Raw genomic sequence first — 20,528 nt, forward strand, 5'->3', positions numbered from 1 at the left:
ATTTCCAACACCTTCGGGACTCGTTACCTGAGCTGCTAAGCAGGAGAAAGAAACTCAACGATAGGTCTCAAAACCTCATTTTTAATACAATTTGCAAAAACAAAAAATGGACAAACACAAATCTCTCTTTTTTAGTTTTTTAAGAGTTCAGTACCTTTCCTTTGCCACTTGGTAATACCCACCGGTTCCACCAGGGGGCGCCAGAGCAAAAGCACAAACACCAGTACAAAACAAAGAACGGAAAGAAAAGGCAACCTGGACATTTGATGAAGATTAAAAAAGAACAAAAGGGGAAGGAGAATCATTATGAACACTTTATAAAAGCAGTTTGAATTTCTTTCGCACTTTAGTTTTTTGGTCTACTTTAAAGTCTCCTGCAGAGCAGAAACCAGAAAACAAACGGATCAGTTACTGCATTTCGTCATGCAACCCTTTGCTCATTTTTAAAAAAATTGTATTTTAGAGGACTATACACATCTGATATGACAAGTCACTAGTTGCTATGCAAACACCACCCAGAAGCACATTTCATGTGTACTGCAGATAGAAGGAAACGAGCCACTCAAACGTAGAAAAGCCAAAAATGTACAGAAACACAACCGAGAGCAAAGTTCAACTCATCGCTTTGTTCACTGCTCGACTCGACAGCTTGTTCACGACGGATGGAAGTTCAAGACTAAAGTTTAGTGGGAGTATTTACAAGTTCTTTGAGGATGAGACGCTCCTTCTGCGGCGTGGGGATCGAACCCTTGGGATGATTCAGCACTGAGTACAAAACGATGCGCCGCGGGAGAGAAACGCGTCTGAACGTCAGACCAGGAAGTGCAAAACACTCCAAGCTGCTACGTCATGTTTTGATCTGCAGTGGAAGGGGGCGGAGCTTGTTCGTTGGTAGAAAATCTGATTACATTTTCCGGATGATTGTTTCTTTTCTGACTGAACGGTTTTTAGCGCATCACCTGCGTGCGGGGAGCTGACGGCGGCGTCTTAACGGTTTGAGGTAGTGCGTTGGTGTCAGTGCCGTGCTGATTGGCAGGTGGGCGTGTGAAGAACCGTCGTGGTAACATTCATCATCATGTGACTCTGGTGGCTTTTGGGGGGGGGGGGGGGGGGGGGGGGATCATTCACCTAGAGCCGCTCAAAGTGCTGTGTACAAGCCAATGAGTGTGTCGCTGTTCGTAGTGACCGACTAGAGGAGGGGCGGAGCCACAGCTGAGCTGGACGCTGACACGGCACGCGCCACGCCGCGCTCCCTCTAGCTCTCGTTAGCCGCCACCAACTGGCCGAGGCCTTGGCGCACAAACACCGCCTGGATGTCCTTGGTCTTGATGCAATAGTCACACGCCCAGACGGCGGCGCTCTCTCGAGTCAGCAGCCCGTACGCCGGCTCGGTCAGGCCCGTGCAGTCGCGGTGGAACCACCGCTGGCACGACGCCTCGCAGAGGATGGCGTCCTGGTCGTCGTGGACCTCTGCCACGCAGTGGCCGCAAGGAAACACCATGCCGGGACCGCCCAGCTTTCCAGGACCGAGACCGGTAGAGGGGGCGGCGGGTCCAGGAGGCAAAGGAGACTGGGTGTTGGGGGTTGGGGTGGAGTTAGAGGGGGGGTTGGGGTTGCTCCCAGGGGTGTGGCCGCCGTTGTTGTTGGTCAGGCTGTTCTGTGCAGAGTTGGAAGCAGCGTTGGACAGCGGACCTCCGGCCCCCAGACTGTTGTTCTGTTGGTTGTAGGACGTGGGACCGGGGGCAGAGTTTGGGGGGGTGGACTGCTGCTGCTGATTGGAGCTGTTAGAGTTGGGGGTGTTTGCGCTGCTGGGGTGCTGCAGCTGGTTGGACTGAGGATGCTGGGTTTGGCCCGACCCGTTCAGAGGACCGGGGGGGGAAGCGTTGGGGTTGGACTGTGGTGGTGCTGACGTGGGCTGACCTGGCGTGTTGCTGCCGGGCTGCTGTACATCGAGGTGACCGGGGAAGCCCCCCGCCGGCTGTTGCTGGCTAGAGTTAGGAGGACCGGGGGTGTTGTTGTTGGTGGGGGGGCCATTAGGATTTAGATTAAGCTGCTGCTGCGAAGGACCAGGAGGTCCCACAAAGTTCTTTCCATCCTCCCCACCTGGTCCTGGAGGACTGGGACCTGGATACGGGCCATCCTGAGAGGAGGGGAACGGTCCTTGGGGGGGCATGCCTGGCATTCCTCCTCCCACCATGTTGCCTCCAGGACCGCCACCCATCCCGCCCATCATGCCCATACCAGGACCCATTCCTCCCCCCATGGGAGGCAAAGGTCCCCGAGGTCCCCCCCCACCAGGTAACGGAGGGCTGCTGAACGAGTGTCCTCCCTGTCCATGCTGCTGTTGTGGAGGCATCCCAAACCGAGGGTGGGGCGGACCCCCACCTCCAGGACCCCCCATACCCCCAGGGGACAACATGGGATTAAATCCGGGGCCAGGATGCATTGGTGGGCTGAAATTTGGTTGCATGTTGAACTGAGAGGGGCCCCCCGGAGGGAAACCCCCACCTCCCCCAGTGCCCCCTCCACCGCCCACTGGAAAGCCAGGCATCCTTTCAAAGCCCAGCTGGTGGTGAGGTCCAGCATTAGACGGAGGTCCAAAAGGCAGCCTGCGCCCAGGCCCGCTCCCTGGTCCTCCCGGGCCTCCCATCAGGGTCATCCCCGCCCCCATTCTGCCTCCATACATGGGCCCGCCACCGCCACCTGGACTTTGGAGGAACGGAGCGCCACCAGGTCCAACGGCACCACTCGGTCGAGACGGAGGCCCAAAGTCATCGTCAAACGGGTTGGAGGCGACCAGATGGTCAACCATGGGTGTGGGGGGAGGTGCGAACTCCGTCAGGTGGGAGAACCCCGTCGTCTGAGGGGGGAGGAGACATCAAAGCTTAGCCATGCCTTTCTGCAGGAGAACAAACCGTACGTGAGGCGCGTCCGGCGTACCTGAGCCGTGGACTTTCTGGCCTTTTTCTTCTCCGGGCTCTTCATCTGTGATGCTGAAATGAGAAGAAAGGGCGGAAAAGATTAAACGCCCGTGACGAAACCGTGGCGTCCAAACCACGTGTCAATCAACCACCACCCAGGTGCAGCAGAACATTTGGATTGGCCAATACCCCTTAGTGACAGAGGGAGCAGCTTTAGACCTTGGGGCTCTTTTGGAAGTGCAACAAGTTGAAATGATTGAATGGTGTGACATGAGGACAAAATGCTGAACATCCAGGCGTCATCATCACCAAAGTTATGAAGCCCAGAGTCGCCAATGACCCAGGCAAGAGGGAGGGGCCGCAAACAGAGGCGTAAGAGGTAAGGTCAATGAGGAAAACAGGAAAAGACTGGGACATGAGAACAAGGAAACGCAATAGAAGATACACTGACATGAACCGCCGTCACAGACCCACTCTGTGAGAAACCGCCACCACAGCCGTGAGCGTTACACATGGGGAGACGAGGTTTGCCAACAGCACCAGCGCAGCCCGCTGCAGCGCAGTAATGGATGATTCCGATCTGTTTGGGAGATGGGTGAAATTGAGTCCTACCTTTTCGCTTTCCTTGTCCCGCCAGTAGCCTCCCCGATTCGGCAGCCATTATCTAATATGGCTGTCGGTGACGTGGCATATCACCGTTCATATGCAAGGGAAAAAAAAAGTTAAAAATGACGGCGTCTTGAAGGCTACGTGCCAGCTAGCTGGAATCAGCCTTCAGGTCATGTCTACGGTGGCCCTGAGGTGTGAAAAACAACACTGGACACAAAACACAAAAAGAAAACAAATCAAAAACGACCCCAAATCAAAAGATTTAGAAAAGCTTGATCAGTTAATTGATAAGCCAACTAGTTGCTTCACATTCTTTTTCCACACTTTAGTCAACATTTAAACAAAAACATACCTGAAAAGAAAAATGAGCTGAAATGTAGGAATCTGGTTTTAGATCTCAAAGGGTCTATATCCTGCTTTTCTTAAGCCTTTCAGAGTAAAGTATAACAATATGTTATATAAACTAAAGAACGCATTCTGCATGACATATACGTTATTTTCACAGTTCAGATTCCACCTGGAAGTAAGACGACTCAAACTCTGCGGCTCCGCCTTTCACGCCTTGTGGCTGCCGCCCGTTTTATGACGTCAACCTCGGCGGCGTGTCAGCGTTTCGCCCACGAGAAAGAAACATCGAATTTTTGCAAAAACCAATGTTCCTATAAAATGAAAGCGTTTAGCTGATCACCGCTAGCTCCACCGAGAAAGTGGGCGTGTGTTTTAGCCTGGGGGCGTGGCTGGTAGCACAGACTCTTCCTGGAAGGGGTGGTTCCTCACGTTGTGATGTCACAGTGTGAGAACACACTCATTTTCGTGGATTGGGAGGGGCTCATAGAGCAGGTTTTTAGAGGATGACTCAGAAATGTGTGAATGCATCAAAATACCACTTTGGGGCATTTTGATGCATTCAAAAAGAGGATTTTACATGATATAGGCCCTTTAAAGCATCCTAAAATATTCTTATGATAAATCAAGTTGAAGCCTCACAATCACCAACATCTAAAATGTTCTTTACAAAAATAAACTACAAAAGAAAAAAAGCAAATATATGAATCAACAATGTCAAATAAAAGCAAAAATGTTTGTTTTCTTGCATGCCTGTGGGTTTCATATCTGTATGAAGAATTATTTAATATTTTTTCTCCTCTAAATGCTGTTTATGTAGATGTTTGTTTCGTTAGTGTGTTAATATGATGTATTTTTGTCCAGTGTTGTTAAGTTTTACATCTTAGGGTCACCTGTCACGTGACTACAATCAAAAGTGTCACAAAAAACCCCAATTTTCCCCACCGACTCTTGGTAACTGCATAGTTGGTAACATAACGCCGGCCCAGGTCTGCAAAAATCCTTTTCAGCTGCACTTTTTCCCGTTCGGGTGTCTGTCACACCGGGATATGGTCACCAAATAAACGTCAGGTAAATTCTGCAGGGCTAACGCTGTTGTTAGGGTTCTAGAAAGCTGTTCTACCAAACAGTACTTAGCGAAACTAGTTGCCCATTATCTGGCATCCCTATCAGGACGTAGAAGAGACTGATCTTTAAAGTAATTACTTACAGATGTGTGGTTGAAAGTACCTAGCTAATCATGCTAGTCCCTGCACTTGCTAGCTAGCTAGCTAGCCACGTTACTCAATGTGGCTAGCTAGCTAGCAGCGATGTGATTTAACCCGGCAGTCGCGACATTAGACCGTTAACTGCAGTTTGTGTTTAGTTGCTTCAAATTCATATAAAAATATTTCCCCACATATGTATATAAATCGTCTATGGTGTGTGTTCAGCTTCAGTTAGCTGAGCAGCTAACGTTAGCTAATGATGGCTAACCATCTTGGAGTGTGTCGTGGAGGCAAACTGTACCCTTTCTCCGTTGCTTGCTGTGCTGTCCGTTAAATTGACACCTTCCGGTGTGTCATTGCCAGCAAAGCGGTCCTCACACGGTATATGCTGGATGATCCACCGCTCAACTATAATTCATTCAAAAACGCAAATTCTGCCATAATTACCATGGCCTTCTTCTCTACCGGACAAAGAGGGATAAGCAGGAGCATCGAGCCCCGAGGACGGTTACATCTTAGGACACAAACGGGGGTGTTTGTCGGACACATTTACAACATTTACACCTACTGTGGTTCGTAAACGATGTAATAACTTAATAACTTTATAAAAATATATTTTTAAGGATTTTTCACAAATGATCAAATCTGGTCAGTGTCAGTAACTTTCATTTTGATACTTTGGTAAAGCGGAATCCCACCCACGTCTTCCAGACATGGAGCCGCTGGGAATGGACCGTTCTTCAGGAATTCTCTTTCCAATCAAAACGCATTAAAATCATAAATCTTCTGCAGCAACTTCCGTGTATTTTTTGTGATGTTTTTTTATTTATTTATAAAAGTTTGTAAATTTTGATTCTCATGCAGCCAAACGTCATTATAAAACCATCAGCATCTGGAATTGATTTATATCTCTTGCATTTAAAACAGAAAATACAAGAGAAGAAAGAAAAAAAAGACACACCCACACACACACACACACACACCCCCACACACACACACACACACACACACACACACACACACATCAAACTGGATGATTAATGGTGACTTGATGGGAAAATGTAAAATAGCTGTCCACATAGCAAATATATATACATCCACATACATATGTATACAAAATGATGCCATTAATTATTGGCGACAGTAGTTGCCATAGATACGAGGACTCACATCAAGGTAAATGGTAAATGGCGTATACTTATATAGCGCCTTTCTTCCTACAAGGACAAAGCGCTTTACAGTCACACACACATTCACCCAGTCACACACACATTCACACACACAGTCACACACTGGTGGTCGGGTTCAACATGACGGCGCCCGTATCAGGAAGCAGTGCCTATCTGGGAACACGTGGAGGGAGGGGTTGAGATGTCCATTGTTTTCACAGTCAATGCCCCCCCCCCCCCCCACACACACACACACATATCCAGCCTCCTCAGGACCGCAGAGACCCCCCCCTCCAGTCTCTCATCTGCGCCTCAGACGCAGTCAGGAGCTTCACAGAGTCGCTGGGCTCTGGAAAAGCCTGCAGGTCATCGGGTCATGTCGCTCCAACGACACCCGTCCGTCCAGAGGGAGGAAACTTCTCCCCCAGCAAAGAGGAAGAGGGGCGACGCGTCACAAATGGGATAAAGCTCCGGTGTTTGTTGTAACTGGAGGTTTAGTAGCTCGATTGAGTTTGGGACGCCGAAGGGCAACGAGAGTCCCAACAGGACAGGCTGTGGTTCCATCCAGAGGGAGTCGGGGGACGGCTGGGGGGGCCAGACGAGCCAGAGGAAGGATCCACAGCCAAGGGTAAGAGCAGGATCCACACGTATAATCCACACTTTTAGCCCCCCTTAAATGATCATTTCATGCCTGCATCTGTTTTTCTGCAGCTTCATCAGTTTGTGCAAAAACTGAAAGTCCAGCAAAAAAAGTTGCTGCTTGTATTTTTAACTTGAGATGTTCATTACCCTCCCAGAAATAAAGATATTTTCTCTTTCTTTGATCTAGATGATCATTCTTGAGGATTATGCAGATCCTTTTGATGCTCAGGGGACCAGAGGTCGGCGGGAGGCGGGGCAAGCCGCGAGACGGACACGAAGCCTTATGACGCACAGCAGATGACAGCTGGTGAGTTCTGATGGTTCTACGTGGTTCTGAACTTCACGGTCCTCACCTGGATGCCAATTTTAGTGTCCCTGAACCAGAACCGCTTCTTCTGGAACTCTCAGTATCACCTGGTGTTACCACGGCAACTGCGTTCCATTTGGACAATGGGTGCAGTTTCCCGTCCATGCTTCCTGTTTCTTGTTTCCTGGTGCTATAATCTATAAAGGAAGTTTGCCCGTCAGCGTCCCTCAGACACCACGCTCCAAAAAAGCCCCTCGTGAACTTTAAAACTTCCCAAGATCCAGGAAATGTCCTGGGATTGAAACCCTCCATCTCTCTCTGCTCTAACCTGACGGCGGGGATCTAAGGACCGGCTGAAGGTGTCTGTGCAGACAGAGGCCAGCGAAGGAGCCGTGGGAGGAGGTCAGATCTGCGAGGCTCCTCACGAAAGCGAGAGGATGGCGCTCACCAGGCCTGAGGTGGATCCACGTCCTGCTTCGGAGTGCGAGCTGACCTGAGTGGAGGAAGGAGCACGTTGGAAATCCTGTATTGTTGACCTCAGCTGCTGGTGAAGTCTGGCTGCGGGTCGCTGGTGTTTCCCCATCTCAGCTGGAGCTGATGAAATCCTCACATCTATATTTCACGAGATGCACCGACCAATAAGATCCTGCCTGAAACATCAAAGGAGTGTCGTTCTCTCAAACATCTGCTTCAAAGTCGCTTCTCTCCATCATCCAATGTTTTTCTCTTTTTTCCCCGCAGCACAATTTGAGAGCTGGACCTAAGATGAAACGTCTTTGGCACTCACCATGCCGCCGCCGCCACCGCCGCCGCCGCCGCCGCCGCCGCTGCATCAGCACCGGCATCCTCTCCTCACATCCTTCATCCACCTTTCACCTCTGCTGCGTGGACCCCTCCCTCCCCCTGGAGAAAAAGAGGTCAGGACATCTTAGAATCCTTTAGAGGTGGATCTGAGTTTAAAAAAACATCCTGATCATCAGTTAACACCCCCACTATCTGCCCCAGCTGGTACCACGGTTACCTGACTCGCCAGGAGGCGGAGTTTCTGCTGCAGTCCTGCAAAGAGGCCAGCTTCCTGGTCAGGAGCAGCAGCGCGTTCTCCATCGCCCTCCAGTGAGTGGGAAGTGCAGCTGCTGTGGGTCAGACTTTTCCCATTTTGACATGAACTTCAGTGCATTTAGTTGGACTTCTGTGTCTTTAAAAAGACAAAAAGGAGAAGCCGCTCCGTCTACTGTTGAAATGGGAAGGTTTGAAATGGATCCCATCCACCACCGCCACACGGGTTTGCTGTTTTGAAGGTGTACCAGCACACCTGTAGGTCACGCTGTTGCACCAGGCATCAGGTTCTCGTTGCAGATGATGGTCACTGTCAGGGTTCTGACTCTTTAGCTCTTTCACTGAACAAAAAGCAGCATTTCTGTGAGAGAACCAGAGCAAAATGCAGCAAAATGGAGATGAAAGAACTGCTTTGAGTGTTTCCTAAATTCTGTTGCTCTGCTTTGGACTTTATACTTGAATCAAATGTTCTTCCTTGGTGGGGCTTCAGCTGGTTTATTCTGTCTGTTCCACTTTTAATGCCTGATTAGTCATTTATCTCCATTTAAAGACTGAAAGTTTGTTTTAAAGGCTTTTGATCCCGTCAGTTGGCTGGAGAGTGAAGTGTGTTAAATCTGCCGGCTTGTGTCCTCCTGTGTGTCTCAGGGTTGTGTTCACATCATTGTTCCGCAGACAAAGGAGAACGGCTACACCCTGGACCGGAGCAGCTGCCTGTTCCCCAGCAGCATCCCAGAGGTGGTGTACCATTACTGCCCCAAGCATTTGCCCAACACTGGGGCAGAACAGATGATCCTGCTGCACCGCTCTCACTTAGGGCGCTGCAGATGACGCCGGGTTGTGTTTCAGCAGATCAGTGTGTGTCACATGGGCTTTTTGCATTTTTTCCTTGGATGTTTAGCTGATGCAAAACGCCGGTGCTGCTGTTTTGCATGGGAGCACGAGCTCCTTTTTATCTGTGATGTAAACGTGAACCTGAGCGGGGGGTCGACCCACAGACGGTCTGCTGGAGTCGTCCACTGAGAAGGAACTGAAAGGTGCTGCTGCTTTTTATTCTGACAAGATTCTCAAGAAGGAAAAGAATGAAAAATAACGCTCTCTGTCGCCCTCTGGCGGGCATTCTGGTGCACTGCACCACAGAGCTCTTCAGTCTGGCACCAGTCAAGTGTTTTTGCACAAGAGCACTTCAGACAATGCGAGCAGCTTCGTGCTCTTTTTCCACTGAACCCACCCCCACTCAGGGATCTGTGCTGGGAATGGGGGGGGGGGGGGGTTGTTTGTCGGCTGTGATTCAGCTCCATGTTATGTGTTTGATGGCTCCACAGTGAGAGGACTGTTTAACAGCACACATAAATGGAAACGTCTGCCAAACAACTCAGTCAAATCTGGACTTTGTTTCCCAAATATTTCTGTAAGTTTTTGTTTTCAGAATAAACATGGAGTCTTTTTTAGAAAGGCTGCTTTGTTAAGAAGTCCTTTTTTTCTCGAATATTTATAACTTTTTTTTAATGTTAGTAGGGTCAGTAGATTATATAAACTTGCTTCTTCCCACTACTTTTCAAGCAATAAATCAAGCTCTTGTAATGAATCTGATAAATATGTGTAAATTCTTTATTGCTTTGACTACAATGCTTGAAATAAATCAATAAATCAAATCAAATGAAATGTTATGCCGGACATCCTTGCAGAAAACGTTGACCTCCATATGAATTGAACCTCACACTGACATAAAGCACATGGATAATTACAAAAGGGAAGTCTGGGTTTTCTCCTCCGACTAGTTTCTGTCAGAGGAGACTCACCTGCTGCTTTAATGGATGCATCTTAGAAATGTAATAACTGTAATAAGACGCTGAAAATAAGCCTCAAGATTTTCCAAGACTTTAATGAATCGACAACAAAGAAGCTTAAAGTGTTTGGGACTTGTCTGAATGATTTGCTGTTTTAAAAGCAGGAGATTTCAGTTTTGTGTGATAGTTTCAGGCTGGAGTGAGACGGTGACCGGATTGAGTTTTCCCTCAGGATCATGTTGAGGACAAACAGCTAACGTATCTGCAGCCAGCTCCTCAGCTTTTTCACATCCTAGGTAAACGCTGCACCAAAAATAGAGACACAGTAAGAGTAGTCGCGATGCTTCAGGTAAAAAAACACCGTCCTTCTCTTCTTCCCTCCTTTTCTTACATATCTCCTTTACCTGATTCACTGCTGTGATGTTATCTGAGGCTGAGGACCGTCTGGCATCTGTTTCTCCTGGGGGAGGACGCCGCTCGCTGCCTAGACTCTGTGCTTTTATGAATGAAGGCAGCAGACCTGCAGGTTAGGGGTCATCGCTTTAGACCCCATAGAACTTTTTTCAGATCATCTCTTTGCACAAAGTTTGAATTGTTTGTGTAAAATAAAGGGTTTTATACTGAGATACAGCAGGGAGGAAAGTTTCTGGAAATCTGGACACCCTTTGCAAATGATGTTGAAAATTTGAGTCTAAAATGAAGCCTTTGTAGTCTGATAATAATAATAATAATAATAATAATAATAACTGAAGTATGAAGCTGTAGACGTATGCGATCATCATTTAGAATTCTATTTGTGCCAAGTCACTTTATTGGAATGGAATCGAAATTATGTAGTAGATTCACTCAATAATCATGTTTTGACTGATTTGAGAGCTTTTAAAGTGTTTAAGTTTAATTAAGTAATGCAGCTGTTGGACAGGACAAGTTAAAATAAACCAACCAACCGACCAACCAACAGACCAACCAACCAACCAACCAACCAACCAACCGACCAACCAACAGACCAACCAACCAACCAACAGACCAACCAACAGACCAACCAACCAACCAACCAACCGACCAACCAACAGACCAACCAACCAACCAACCAACCAATCGACTAACCAACAGACCAACCAACCAACCAACCAACAGACCAACCAACAGACCTACCGACCAACCAACAGACCAACCAACCGACCAACCAACAGACCAATCGACCAACCAACAGACCAACCAACCAACAGACCAACAGACCAACCAACAGACCTACCAACAGACCTACCGACCAACCAACAGACCAACCAACCAACCAACCGACCAACCAACAGACCAATCGACCAACCAACAGACCAACCAACCAACAGACCTACCGACCAACCAACAGACCAACCAACAGACCTACCGACCAACCAACAGACCAACCAACCAACCAACCGACCAACCAACAGACCAATCGACCAACCAACAGACCAACCAACCAACAGACCAACAGACCAACCAACAGACCTACCGACCAACCAACAGACCAACCAACCAACCAACCGACCAACCAACAGACCAACCAACCAACCAACAGACCAACCGACCAACCAACCAACCAACAAACCAACCAACCAACCAACCAACCAACCAACCAACCAACCAACCAACCAACCAACCAACCAACAAACCAACCAACCAACCAATCCTAATTCCCATTTGATGACATATTATTTTATCTTAAACCTAATTATTCGTTGTAGCAGTCGATGAGTCGATGCCTCTTATTTTGATCTGTCTGGAAACTTGTTCCTTAAAACAGAGAAACACAGGGATGGTTTGTTCATTGTTGTTGTTTTTTTTACATAATCATGAGTTAAAAACTACTCAAGTATTTTAGAACTACTCATTTCTTTGTTTGGGAATTCATTCATGATTAATTTTCCTAATTTCAATTTAAAAAAGTCGTTTTTGAGCCACAGAGACAATGCAGTAATCCCAAATCCAAAGCGTCTGGGCTCATGTCCACAGTGTCTGAAGCCGGGATGTCCTGCCTGAAGACTTCAATCTTGGTGGAAAGCTGCTCTTCTCAAATGTCAGCTGACAGAGAACCGGTCCTCCCAGAACCGGGTTCATCAGCCTGTTCCCATCCCTAAACGAGTGACTTCACTTTGTCCTCACGTGGACGCCACTCTACCCACCGTCATCCGTCCTCAGCCGTGTGTCAGCCTGACATGATCGCCACGCGGACGGCTCTGATGGACGCCGCAGCTTGACATCTGGGTGTCGTTTGACCTGCGGCGCCAGTAACCCAAGTCTTCCTGCCGGCCTTATCAGATGCTGCAGGCTTGGTTCCAGGGCCTTGTCCTGCTCATCTCCTTTCCTTGTGCACGCCACACCTGTCCTGCTGTGGCGTGTACCTGAGCAGGTGAGGTCAGAGGGAGGGTTGAGGTTCTGTCTGCACTGATGGTGGAAACCGGTCATGTGATCTTTTTCTCTGAGAAACTTCCAAAAAGCTGCAGCATCACAGAATCCCAGCGGCTCAACTGGACCCTGAACGGCAGATTTATCAGATGATTTCCATTTTTAGTGAAGACAAACATTTTTTCAATGAAATACGACCAAAAGGAGCCCCTGACGCCCTCACTGTCCTCAGCATTACACCATTACACAACCCAACAGAGATCCAAAGATTTTACATTTAATTAGGAACCAAGGAGTAAAAATAAAAACTACAACAGAGTTTTAGGGCCAGATGACAAAACTTTCTTTTTAATTACGGCTTTCATGTCACAAATTTACAAGAAAAGAAGTCATAACTGTTAAATTACAAGAATTTAATTCATAAATTTACGATTGTTTTTGTCGTGAATTTGCGACTTGAAAAAAGTCGTAAAATTTACGAATTTTAAGTCGTGAATTTGCGAGAAAAGAAGTCATAACTTTTAAATTACAAGAGTTTAAGGTTTATGAGTTTTTTATAATAAATGTACAACTTTTAAGTCGTACATTTACTATTTTTTTTTCTGGTAAATTAACTATTTTTTTTCGCGTGAATTTATGGGTTTTTTTTCTCATGAATTGGCGACTTTACAACAGTCGTAAATTTACGAGAAAAAAATTCATAACTTTTAAATTACAAGATTTTAAGTCGTTCACTTATGAGTTTTTTTCTTATAAATGTACACCTTTAAAATAGTCGTAAATTTACGATATTATTTCTCTCATAGTAGTAGGTTTAGGGGATGTCATCTGGACTGGTTTTTAAAGTTAGAAGACTTTTCGCCTCTTATCCAAGAGGCTTTGTCAACTCTGAATTAGCTGGTAAAAAGGCTGGTATGTATGCACTCATGGGGGAGGAGTCAGACCTGAAACTGGATGGTATTGTCAACTTAGCCTACATGGTTTCTGGTCGTTAAGAGTCCTTTGTCCTCAGCTGGGGGTTGGGGAGCCAGTGACTCCCTCTCCAAATTGGTCATCTCTTTCAGCGGTTAACGACTCAGGTGGAACTGGTTTGGTTTGTTTAGGTTTCAAGACACTGCCGTAGATGGATGGAAGAATAAACCTGAGACCACCATTCTTATTAAGAGAAGGTTTCTCCTTCTTGACAAAGATGGCTTCTTTCACTCCTCGCTCAAACCATCCTTTCTCTCTGGGTAGAATTTGGACTTCACTGTCCTGGAACGAGTGGTTTGTGGCCTTCAGGTGGAGATGTACTGCAGACTCAGGTCCACTTGGGTTGGCTCTGCCATGTTGGTGAAGCCGCTTGTGTTGAGGTTGTTTGGTTTCTCCTATATACTGTTCATTGCAGTTCTCTTTGCAGTGGATAGAGTACACAACATGACTCTGTTTGTAGCTGGGAATTTGTCCTTTGGATGAACCAGATTTTGTCTGAGAGTATTAACTGGTTTGAGATTAACTTGGATGTTATGTTGTCTGAAAATCCTTTTTAGTTTGCTAGGACAGCTAGGAAATTGGTGGACTACAAGAACCACCTCAGGTTCAACATGAGATGAAGACAAAGCAACGTGACTCCCAAGAGCCTACAGATGGGCAAAGGGGTTGAAGGACACCGAGCTGAGAACAGTAACCACAGAGCCAGAACCCAACGTTTAAAGGACAGAATCAGACAGACGTCTTTGATTAACAACAACCTGAAGGGTAAAATGAAGAATCTACAGGACAATTTGGCTGCAACTGTTACTGAAGACGTTTTTCAGATCGTCGGCACAACACAATAAAAGCAAACAACGGCAAATCAAGACATTTCAGATTCTCACAAATCAACAACAGATCCTTAAGGACAGACTCAACAGGGAGAGTAGAGGAAACCGCACCAAAGCACTGATTAACAGAGAGAGGTGGATTAAGAATATTTCCAACCGTGAGCTGACTCAAACGGAGAAAGAGGTATCATCCAAGGGGCTGAATTTCTGAGTTACACCCAATCATATCCCCGTGGTAGACCTCATCTCAGCCACAGAAACGGCCATAGAGAGGAACAATTTGACTGAATCTCAAGCTGAAGAATTATGACTCAAACCTTCGGCGGCACTGTCCAGTGCCAAACCACCACCTTCCAATATTTCCTCAGATGAAAGAAAGGCCTTGACAGCTCTGGAGAAGGACCACAGTATCAACATTTTACCAGCGGATAAGGGGAGATGTACTGTGATCCTGAATGCGGTGGACTATGAAGCCAAAGTTAACAACCTACTCAGTGACACCACTACACATGAAGTACTGAGAAGAGACCCAACCAGCTACAAGGAAAAGGTTATAGACCGCCTACAAACACTGTGGAGAGATCAAGCCTCTATATCACAGACTGTACCCGGGTAATACCATTCCATGCATCTATGGCCTCCCAAAAATCCACAAGGAAGGAAAACCACTGAGACCCATTGTCAGCAGCATTGACTCAATCACTTACAACACGGCTAAACACCTGGCTACTATTCTGGCCCCTCTGGTGGGCAACACAGAGCATCATGTTAGGAATTCACAAGATTTTATGAACAAAGTCAAACATCTTCAGGACTGCATTGAGGAGGAGCAGTGAGGAGGAACGACGAGGAGGAGGGATGAGGAGGGGCGATGAGGAGGAGTGATGGGGAGGAGTGATGAGGAGGAATGATGAGGAGGAGCGATGAGGAGGAGCAATGAGGAGGAGCAATGAGGAGGAATGATGAGGAGGAGCAATGAGGAGGAACGATGAGGAGGAGGGATGAGGAGGGGCGATGAGGAGGAGTGATGAGGAGGAGCAATGAGGAGGAATGATGAGGAGGAGCAATGAGGAGGAACGATGAGGAGGAGGGATGAGGAGGGGCGATGAGGAGGAGTGATGGGGAGGAGTGATGAGGAGGAATGATGAGGAGGAGCGATGAGGAGGAGCAATGAGGAGGAGCAATGAGGAGGAATGATGAGGAGGAGCAATGAGGAGGAACGATGAGGAGGAGCGATGAGGAGGAACGATGAGGAGGAGGGATGAGGAGGAGCAATGAGGAGGAGCAATGAGGAGGAACGATGAGGAGGAGGGATGAGGAGGGGCGATGAGGAGGAGTGATGGGGAGGAGTGATGAGGAGGAATGATGAGGAGGAGCGATGAGGAGGAGCAATGAGGAGGAGCAATGAGGAGGAATGATGAGGAGGAGCAATGAGGAGGAACGATGAGGAGGAGCGATGAGGAGGAACGATGAGGAGGAGGGATGAGGAGGAGCAATGAGGAGGAGCAATGAGGAGGAGCAGTGAAGAGGAACGATGAGGAGGAGCAATGAGGAGGAACGATGAGGAGGAGCGATGAGGAGGAACGATGAGGAGGAGGGATGAGGAGGAGCGATGAGGAGGAGCAATGAGGAGGAATGATGAGGAGGAGCAATGAGGAGGAACGATGAAGAGGAGGGATGAGGAGGAGCGATGAGGAGGAGCAATGAGGAGGAATGATGAGGAGGAGCAATGAGGAGGAACGATGAGGAGGAGCGATGAGGAGGAACGATGAGGAGGAGGGATGAGGAGGACCAATGAGGAGGAGCAATGAGGAGGAGCAGTGAAGAAGAACGATGAGGAGGAGCAGTAAGGAGGAGCACTGAGGAGGAACAATGAGGAGGAGCAGTGAGGAGGAGCAGTGAAGAGGAACGATGAGGAGGAGCACTGAGGAGGAACAATGAGGAGGAGCAGTGAAGAGGTGCAATGAAGAGGTGTAGTGAGGAGGAAGAATGAGGAGGAGCAATGAGGAGGAACAATGAGGAGGAGCAGTTAGGAGGAGCAGTGAAGAGGTGCAGTGAGGAGGAATGATGATGAGGAGCAATGAGGAGGAGCAGTGAGGAGGAGCAGTGAAGAGGAGGAGCAATGAGGAGGAACGATGAGGAGGAGCGATGAGGAGGAACGATGAGGAGGAGGGATGAGGAGGACCAATGAGGAGGAGCAATGAGGAGGAGCAGTGAAGAGGAACGATGAGGAGGAGCAGTAAGGAGGAGCAGTGAAGAGGAACGATGAGGAGGAGCACTGAGGAGGAACAATGAGGAGGAGCAGTGAAGAGGTGCAATGAAGAGGTGTAGTGAGGAGGAAGAATGAGGAGGAACAATGAGGAGGAGCAATGAGGAGGCACAATGAGGAGGAGCAGTTAGGAGGAGCAGTGAAGAGGTGCAGTGAGGAGGAATGATGATGAGGAGCAATGAGGAGGAGCAGTGAGGAGGAGTGATGAGGAGGAGCAATGAGGAGGCACAATGAGGAGGAGCAGTTAGGAGGAGCAGTGAAGAGGTGCAGTGAGGAGGAATGATGATGAGGAGCAATGAGGAGGAGCAGTGAGGAGGAGTGATGAGGAGGAGCAATGAGGAGGCACAATGAGGAGGAGCAGTTAGGAGGAGCAGTGAAGAGGTGCAGTGAGGAGGAATGATGATGAGGAGCAATGAGGAGGAGCAGTGAGGAGGAGTGATGATGAGGAGCAATGAGGAGGAGCAGTGAGGAGGAGTGATGAGGAGGAGCAATGAGGAGGCACAATGAGGAGGAGCAGTTAGGAGGAGCAGTGAAGAGGTGCAGTGAGGAGGAATGATGATGAGGAGCAATGAGGAGGAGCAGTGAGGAGGAGCAGTGAGGAGCAGTGAGGAGGAGTAGCTGTTTTGTGGAAGTGGGGGGTGCATTCCTCTGTGCTCCCGCACCTCCTCAAACCAACCTCCTCCCTCCTGCTGTCTTTGATTCACAAAAAGCACAAATGCACCCCCCCCCCCACTCCTCTTCCTCTTTTTTCCCTCAGATCCAAGTCAAACATCTGTGTCAGTTTATATGAAGAGGAAGGAGGAAGAGCAGGATGTGAGAGACGGAGACGCTCACACTGCTGGGAATCCCCAACACACACAGACACACACACACACATAGACACACACAGACACACACATAGACACACACAGACACACACAGACCTACACACACACACACACACACACACACACATAGACACACATAGACACACACAGACACACACACACACATAGACACACACAGACACACACACACACACACACACACATAGACACACACAGACACACACAGACACACACAGACACACACGCACACACACACACACACACAGACACACACACACACATAGACACACACAGACACACACATAGACACACACAGACACACACAGACACACACACACCTACACACACACAGACACACACACACACATAGACACACACAGACACACACACACACACACACACACACATAGACACACACAGACACACACAGACACACACAGACACACACGCACACACCCCCACACACACAGACACACACAGACACACACAGACACACACAGACACACACAGACACACACAGACAGAGAACTGATGTACTGAAACCCAAACAGAATCTCTTCGTCAGAGTGAAGCTGCTGCCTGAACCGTCTTCTGTGACCCACAGAGGTTCCTCCTTCCTGCACGTCAGCGGGTCGGTCTGCTAAACCAGATGTTTTCAGATCCCGTCAGGATGGGGAGGTTCTCCCGCTGAACGGCTCCTCTTCGTCTTCCTCCATGGTTCCTCTCATCGTTTTCTTCTCAGAAGAGATTTTTGGTTTGTGTGTCGCCACGGAAACGAGGTTTTGCCCCACATGTCCACACTTTTGCTCAGTGTGTTTCTAAAACATGGTGTTTTTAGTGGAAACCAGGGGCCAGACTGAAGTCGGCTCGTTTGGCTGACAATCAAATAACGTCTCATTTGGATTCAGAAACTTTTTGAAATCCTTGTGATGAACACTGATCATCGGGACATTTTTGTTTGTTCATGCCAGCTGCTAGTAAAGTTTTTTTTACCTTAATCTGTGCCTAAAACCGGAAGAAGCTTTTCCTGGGATGAGATCAAACCTGAGTCAGAACGTAAATAGCTTTAGTTAAAGTGACCTCACAACTTGATGGATTTTCAACAATGTTGGCAGACAGACTGAAGACAGAGTGGGAGTAAAAAGGAAGGCGGTTGCCTAGCAACAAAGGGTGTAATTCCAGACATGTTTTTGTGCGGGAGTTGCATGTGAAACCAAGAGACGCCGCGCCATTGTTGGTTAAATGCCATGTTTAATATTTTAAAGCAGCGATCATTTGGGAAAGATTACAAAATAGGTGCAACATCTCCTATTTTTTTAATCACTGAACACATACAGAAATACCATAATAGTTTACGTCATACATGAAATTCATGGGAAAGACAGCGCCATTTCTGTCGCCACAGCCCCCCACCCCCAACCAAACAAACGGTCAGATCTGCAGAATTTGAGAGGAAAGATGTGGAAGTGTTCCCAGCGGGCTGGAAAAGGTTCAGCTCAATCCGGATTAGCTGCGGTATGAAAAACAGTCGCCGTGTTTAGTGAGGCCACATGCTAAAGTGCTGCACATCTTCCCTAATGCGTGCTCGGAGTGTTTGGGTGAGATGAAAAGGCCGCCAGAACCGCAGTTCTTCTTCTTCTTCTCCTTTGTCCTCCCATTTTCCCGCCTCTTCTCAGTCTGTCTTGGCCGCCGAGTCGTCTTTGGGCTTGTCCTCCGTTTTGTACTCCAGGAAGAAGTCGTTGCAGGCGACCGTCAGGGCTCCCATCAGGATGATGAACTCGGTGAAGTCCACCTCGCCGTCGTTGTTGGCGTCCAGGTCGTTCATCACCTTCTCCACCGCCTCGTTGTCCTTGGAGTTCTGTGGGCGGGAAAACAGGCGAGCTGAGACGGCGGTCTCTGCTGCAGCTCAGGCTTGTTGGGACTCGTGCTCCAGCATTCCTGCACTTCAGGGACTCACGTTTGCAAACGGCATTTACATTCTAGCAGGTGCTTGTGGCTCTTACCCCCAGGTAACTCCCCAGCTCCTCCACCAGCAGCTCCTTCAGCTCTCCTCGGCTGAGGGTGTACTTGTCGCCCTCCTTCCCAGAGTACTTGTGGAAGGTCTTGATGAGCATCTGCATGGCGCTCTCCAGGTTGGAGGTGGGCTCCTTGGACATGCTGCAAAGAGGTCAACCGTTAGAATGCGGCTCCGCGCGCTCGCTCCAGCCCCAGCCGCATGCCCGGCTGCATGGTGGTCTGGGCTGGAGCCGCCTCTGAGGGAGCAGGTGGGTGAAAGGAAAGCAGAGGAGCGCAGAAGCCATTGCTGGCCCTGCTTTAGAGAGAGCGGAGGGATGGAGGGATGGAGGGTGGAGGGATGGAAAAGTCTTACACACATTGTTTCCGGCATCTTGGAGGGTCTGGAGCTGGGCTGGTGGAGAGACTGTGCACACACAGACACAGATAAGTCAACGGTGCTCCATATGAGAGGCATGTAGAAACAATCATGTATGTGATCACAACACGGTTACGGCAGCGCTCCGTGAACAGTAGCTCCAGCGTAAAACATGCTGACCTGACCTCCAGATGGAGAAAGGAAACACCTGCCTTCAGGAGGAGCCGCTGCACACACTGACCCGTGCAAAACCCTCAACTGACGTTCTTATGCTCATCCATGAGGCTGCAGGAGCTGGACTGTCTGTGCACGATGAATGAACGGCTCAGAACACAACCAGCACACTGGAGGAGGAAATCTATGGGGGGCATCGGTCTCACTGAGTGATGCAGCGCCAAAGGACAGCATGGAGGTGCAACACTCAGCAACACGGCGCCGAGGGGAACCGGCGCGGCACAGGCATCCGTCCGTCAGTGGGTTCTGAGGCATCGGGTTCATCTAGTTTAGTCCCAATTTTTATTTAGCAAAACCCCAACGTTTCCGGCCTGAAAGAAGGCCTCAGAATCTATGCTGTTGTCTTCCCAAAGGAAATCTTCATCTGACGAAGAGGAGAAAGTCCAGAAAAACAGGTTTTCTGTCTCACCTGGCTTGTGGTGGAGGGCTTCCTTTGTCTTTTTAGGAGGTGCAGAGGACGGAGTCAAGGCGGAGACGGATGAGGAGAGAGTTCGCCAGTGGCTTAAATATCACCTGTTCCCCCCACCCTCCCCACCTGCCCGCTGCTTTCTCCTCTTTCCTTCCTCCCCCCCCACCCTCTCCTCACACACATC

The 20,528-nt window shown here is 48.6% G+C and overlaps 4 protein-coding genes across 12 annotated transcripts in view; 2 read left to right on the top strand and 2 right to left on the bottom strand.

The window, feature by feature from the left end:
- The window catches only part of LOC105354996 (CD209 antigen-like protein E), a 686,243-nt gene that overhangs the window by 164,511 nt on the left and 501,204 nt on the right, over nucleotides 1–20,528 (top strand). The gene's annotated exons all lie outside the window — the stretch shown is intronic.
- LOC101159202 (pygopus homolog 2-like) lies at nucleotides 66–5,967 on the bottom strand. Of its 3 annotated transcripts, none has more exons than XM_023959692.1 (4): nucleotides 5,385–5,967; nucleotides 3,534–3,594; nucleotides 2,941–2,993; nucleotides 66–2,860 (listed from the first exon to the last, which is right to left on the bottom strand). In XM_023959692.1, exons 2-4 carry the CDS (start codon nucleotides 3,580–3,582, stop codon nucleotides 1,256–1,258), a joined length of 1,707 nt encoding a protein of 568 aa, XP_023815460.1. In that variant the 5' UTR covers nucleotides 3,583–3,594; nucleotides 5,385–5,967; the 3' UTR covers nucleotides 66–1,255. The 3 variants fall into 3 exon arrangements, with proteins under 3 accessions (XP_023815460.1, XP_023815459.1, XP_023815462.1); XM_023959691.1 differs by having other exon boundaries at nucleotides 3,534–3,737; nucleotides 5,385–5,963; XM_023959694.1 differs by lacking the exon at nucleotides 3,534–3,594.
- On the top strand, nucleotides 6,502–9,709 carry LOC101159447 (bromodomain-containing protein 4). 4 transcript variants are annotated; one of them, XM_020706923.2, is made up of 5 exons: nucleotides 6,502–6,880; nucleotides 7,082–7,201; nucleotides 7,943–8,118; nucleotides 8,207–8,314; nucleotides 8,903–9,709. In XM_020706923.2, exons 3-5 carry the CDS (start codon nucleotides 7,990–7,992, stop codon nucleotides 9,083–9,085), a joined length of 420 nt encoding a protein of 139 aa, XP_020562582.1. In that variant the 5' UTR covers nucleotides 6,502–6,880; nucleotides 7,082–7,201; nucleotides 7,943–7,989; the 3' UTR covers nucleotides 9,086–9,709. The 4 variants fall into 4 exon arrangements, 3 of the variants coding, with proteins under 3 accessions (XP_020562582.1, XP_020562581.1, XP_020562583.1); XR_909507.3 differs by having other exon boundaries at nucleotides 7,549–8,118; nucleotides 8,207–9,709; XM_020706922.2 differs by having other exon boundaries at nucleotides 7,082–8,118.
- On the bottom strand, nucleotides 18,562–20,473 carry LOC101159682 (protein S100-A1-like). 3 transcript variants are annotated; one of them, XM_011480623.3, is made up of 4 exons: nucleotides 20,345–20,467; nucleotides 19,703–19,749; nucleotides 19,334–19,487; nucleotides 18,562–19,188 (listed from the first exon to the last, which is right to left on the bottom strand). In XM_011480623.3, exons 2-4 carry the CDS (start codon nucleotides 19,714–19,716, stop codon nucleotides 19,003–19,005), a joined length of 354 nt encoding a protein of 117 aa, XP_011478925.1. In that variant the 5' UTR covers nucleotides 19,717–19,749; nucleotides 20,345–20,467; the 3' UTR covers nucleotides 18,562–19,002. The 3 variants fall into 3 exon arrangements, with proteins under 3 accessions (XP_011478925.1, XP_004073764.1, XP_023815488.1); XM_004073716.3 differs by lacking the exon at nucleotides 19,703–19,749 and having other exon boundaries at nucleotides 20,345–20,473; XM_023959720.1 differs by lacking the exon at nucleotides 20,345–20,467 and having other exon boundaries at nucleotides 19,703–20,307.

Source organism: Oryzias latipes, chromosome 11, assembly GCF_002234675.1.
Source record: "Oryzias latipes chromosome 11, ASM223467v1".
Lineage (NCBI taxonomy): Eukaryota > Metazoa > Chordata > Actinopteri > Beloniformes > Adrianichthyidae > Oryzias > Oryzias latipes.

Bases quoted from the DNA above. Each gene is read 5' to 3' on its own strand.
- LOC101159202 (XM_023959692.1), bottom strand. From the start codon at position 3,582: ATGGCTGCCGAATCGGGGAGGCTACTGGCGGGACAAGGAAAGCGAAAA. The intron at 2,994-3,533 runs GTAGGACTCAAT...TTCTCATTTCAG, and splicing joins GGGACAAGGAAAGCGAAAAG to CATCACAGATGAAGAGCCCG. The intron at 2,861-2,940 runs GTACGCCGGACG...CTCCCCCCTCAG, and splicing joins CCAGAAAGTCCACGGCTCAG to ACGACGGGGTTCTCCCACCT.
- LOC101159682 (XM_023959720.1), bottom strand. From the start codon at position 19,800: ATGCCTCTCATATGGAGCACCGTTGACTTATCTGTGTCTGTGTGTGCA. The intron at 19,488-19,702 runs GTGTGTAAGACT...ACCTCTTTGCAG, and splicing joins TCCAAGATGCCGGAAACAAT to CATGTCCAAGGAGCCCACCT. The intron at 19,189-19,333 runs GTAAGAGCCACA...TCCCGCCCACAG, and splicing joins AGCTGGGGAGTTACCTGGGG to AACTCCAAGGACAACGAGGC.
- LOC101159447 (XM_020706922.2), top strand. From the start codon at position 7,990: ATGCCGCCGCCGCCACCGCCGCCGCCGCCGCCGCCGCCGCTGCATCAG. The intron at 8,119-8,206 runs GTCAGGACATCT...TATCTGCCCCAG, and splicing joins CTCCCCCTGGAGAAAAAGAG to CTGGTACCACGGTTACCTGA. The intron at 8,315-8,902 runs GTGAGTGGGAAG...TGTGTGTCTCAG, and splicing joins GCGTTCTCCATCGCCCTCCA to GGTTGTGTTCACATCATTGT.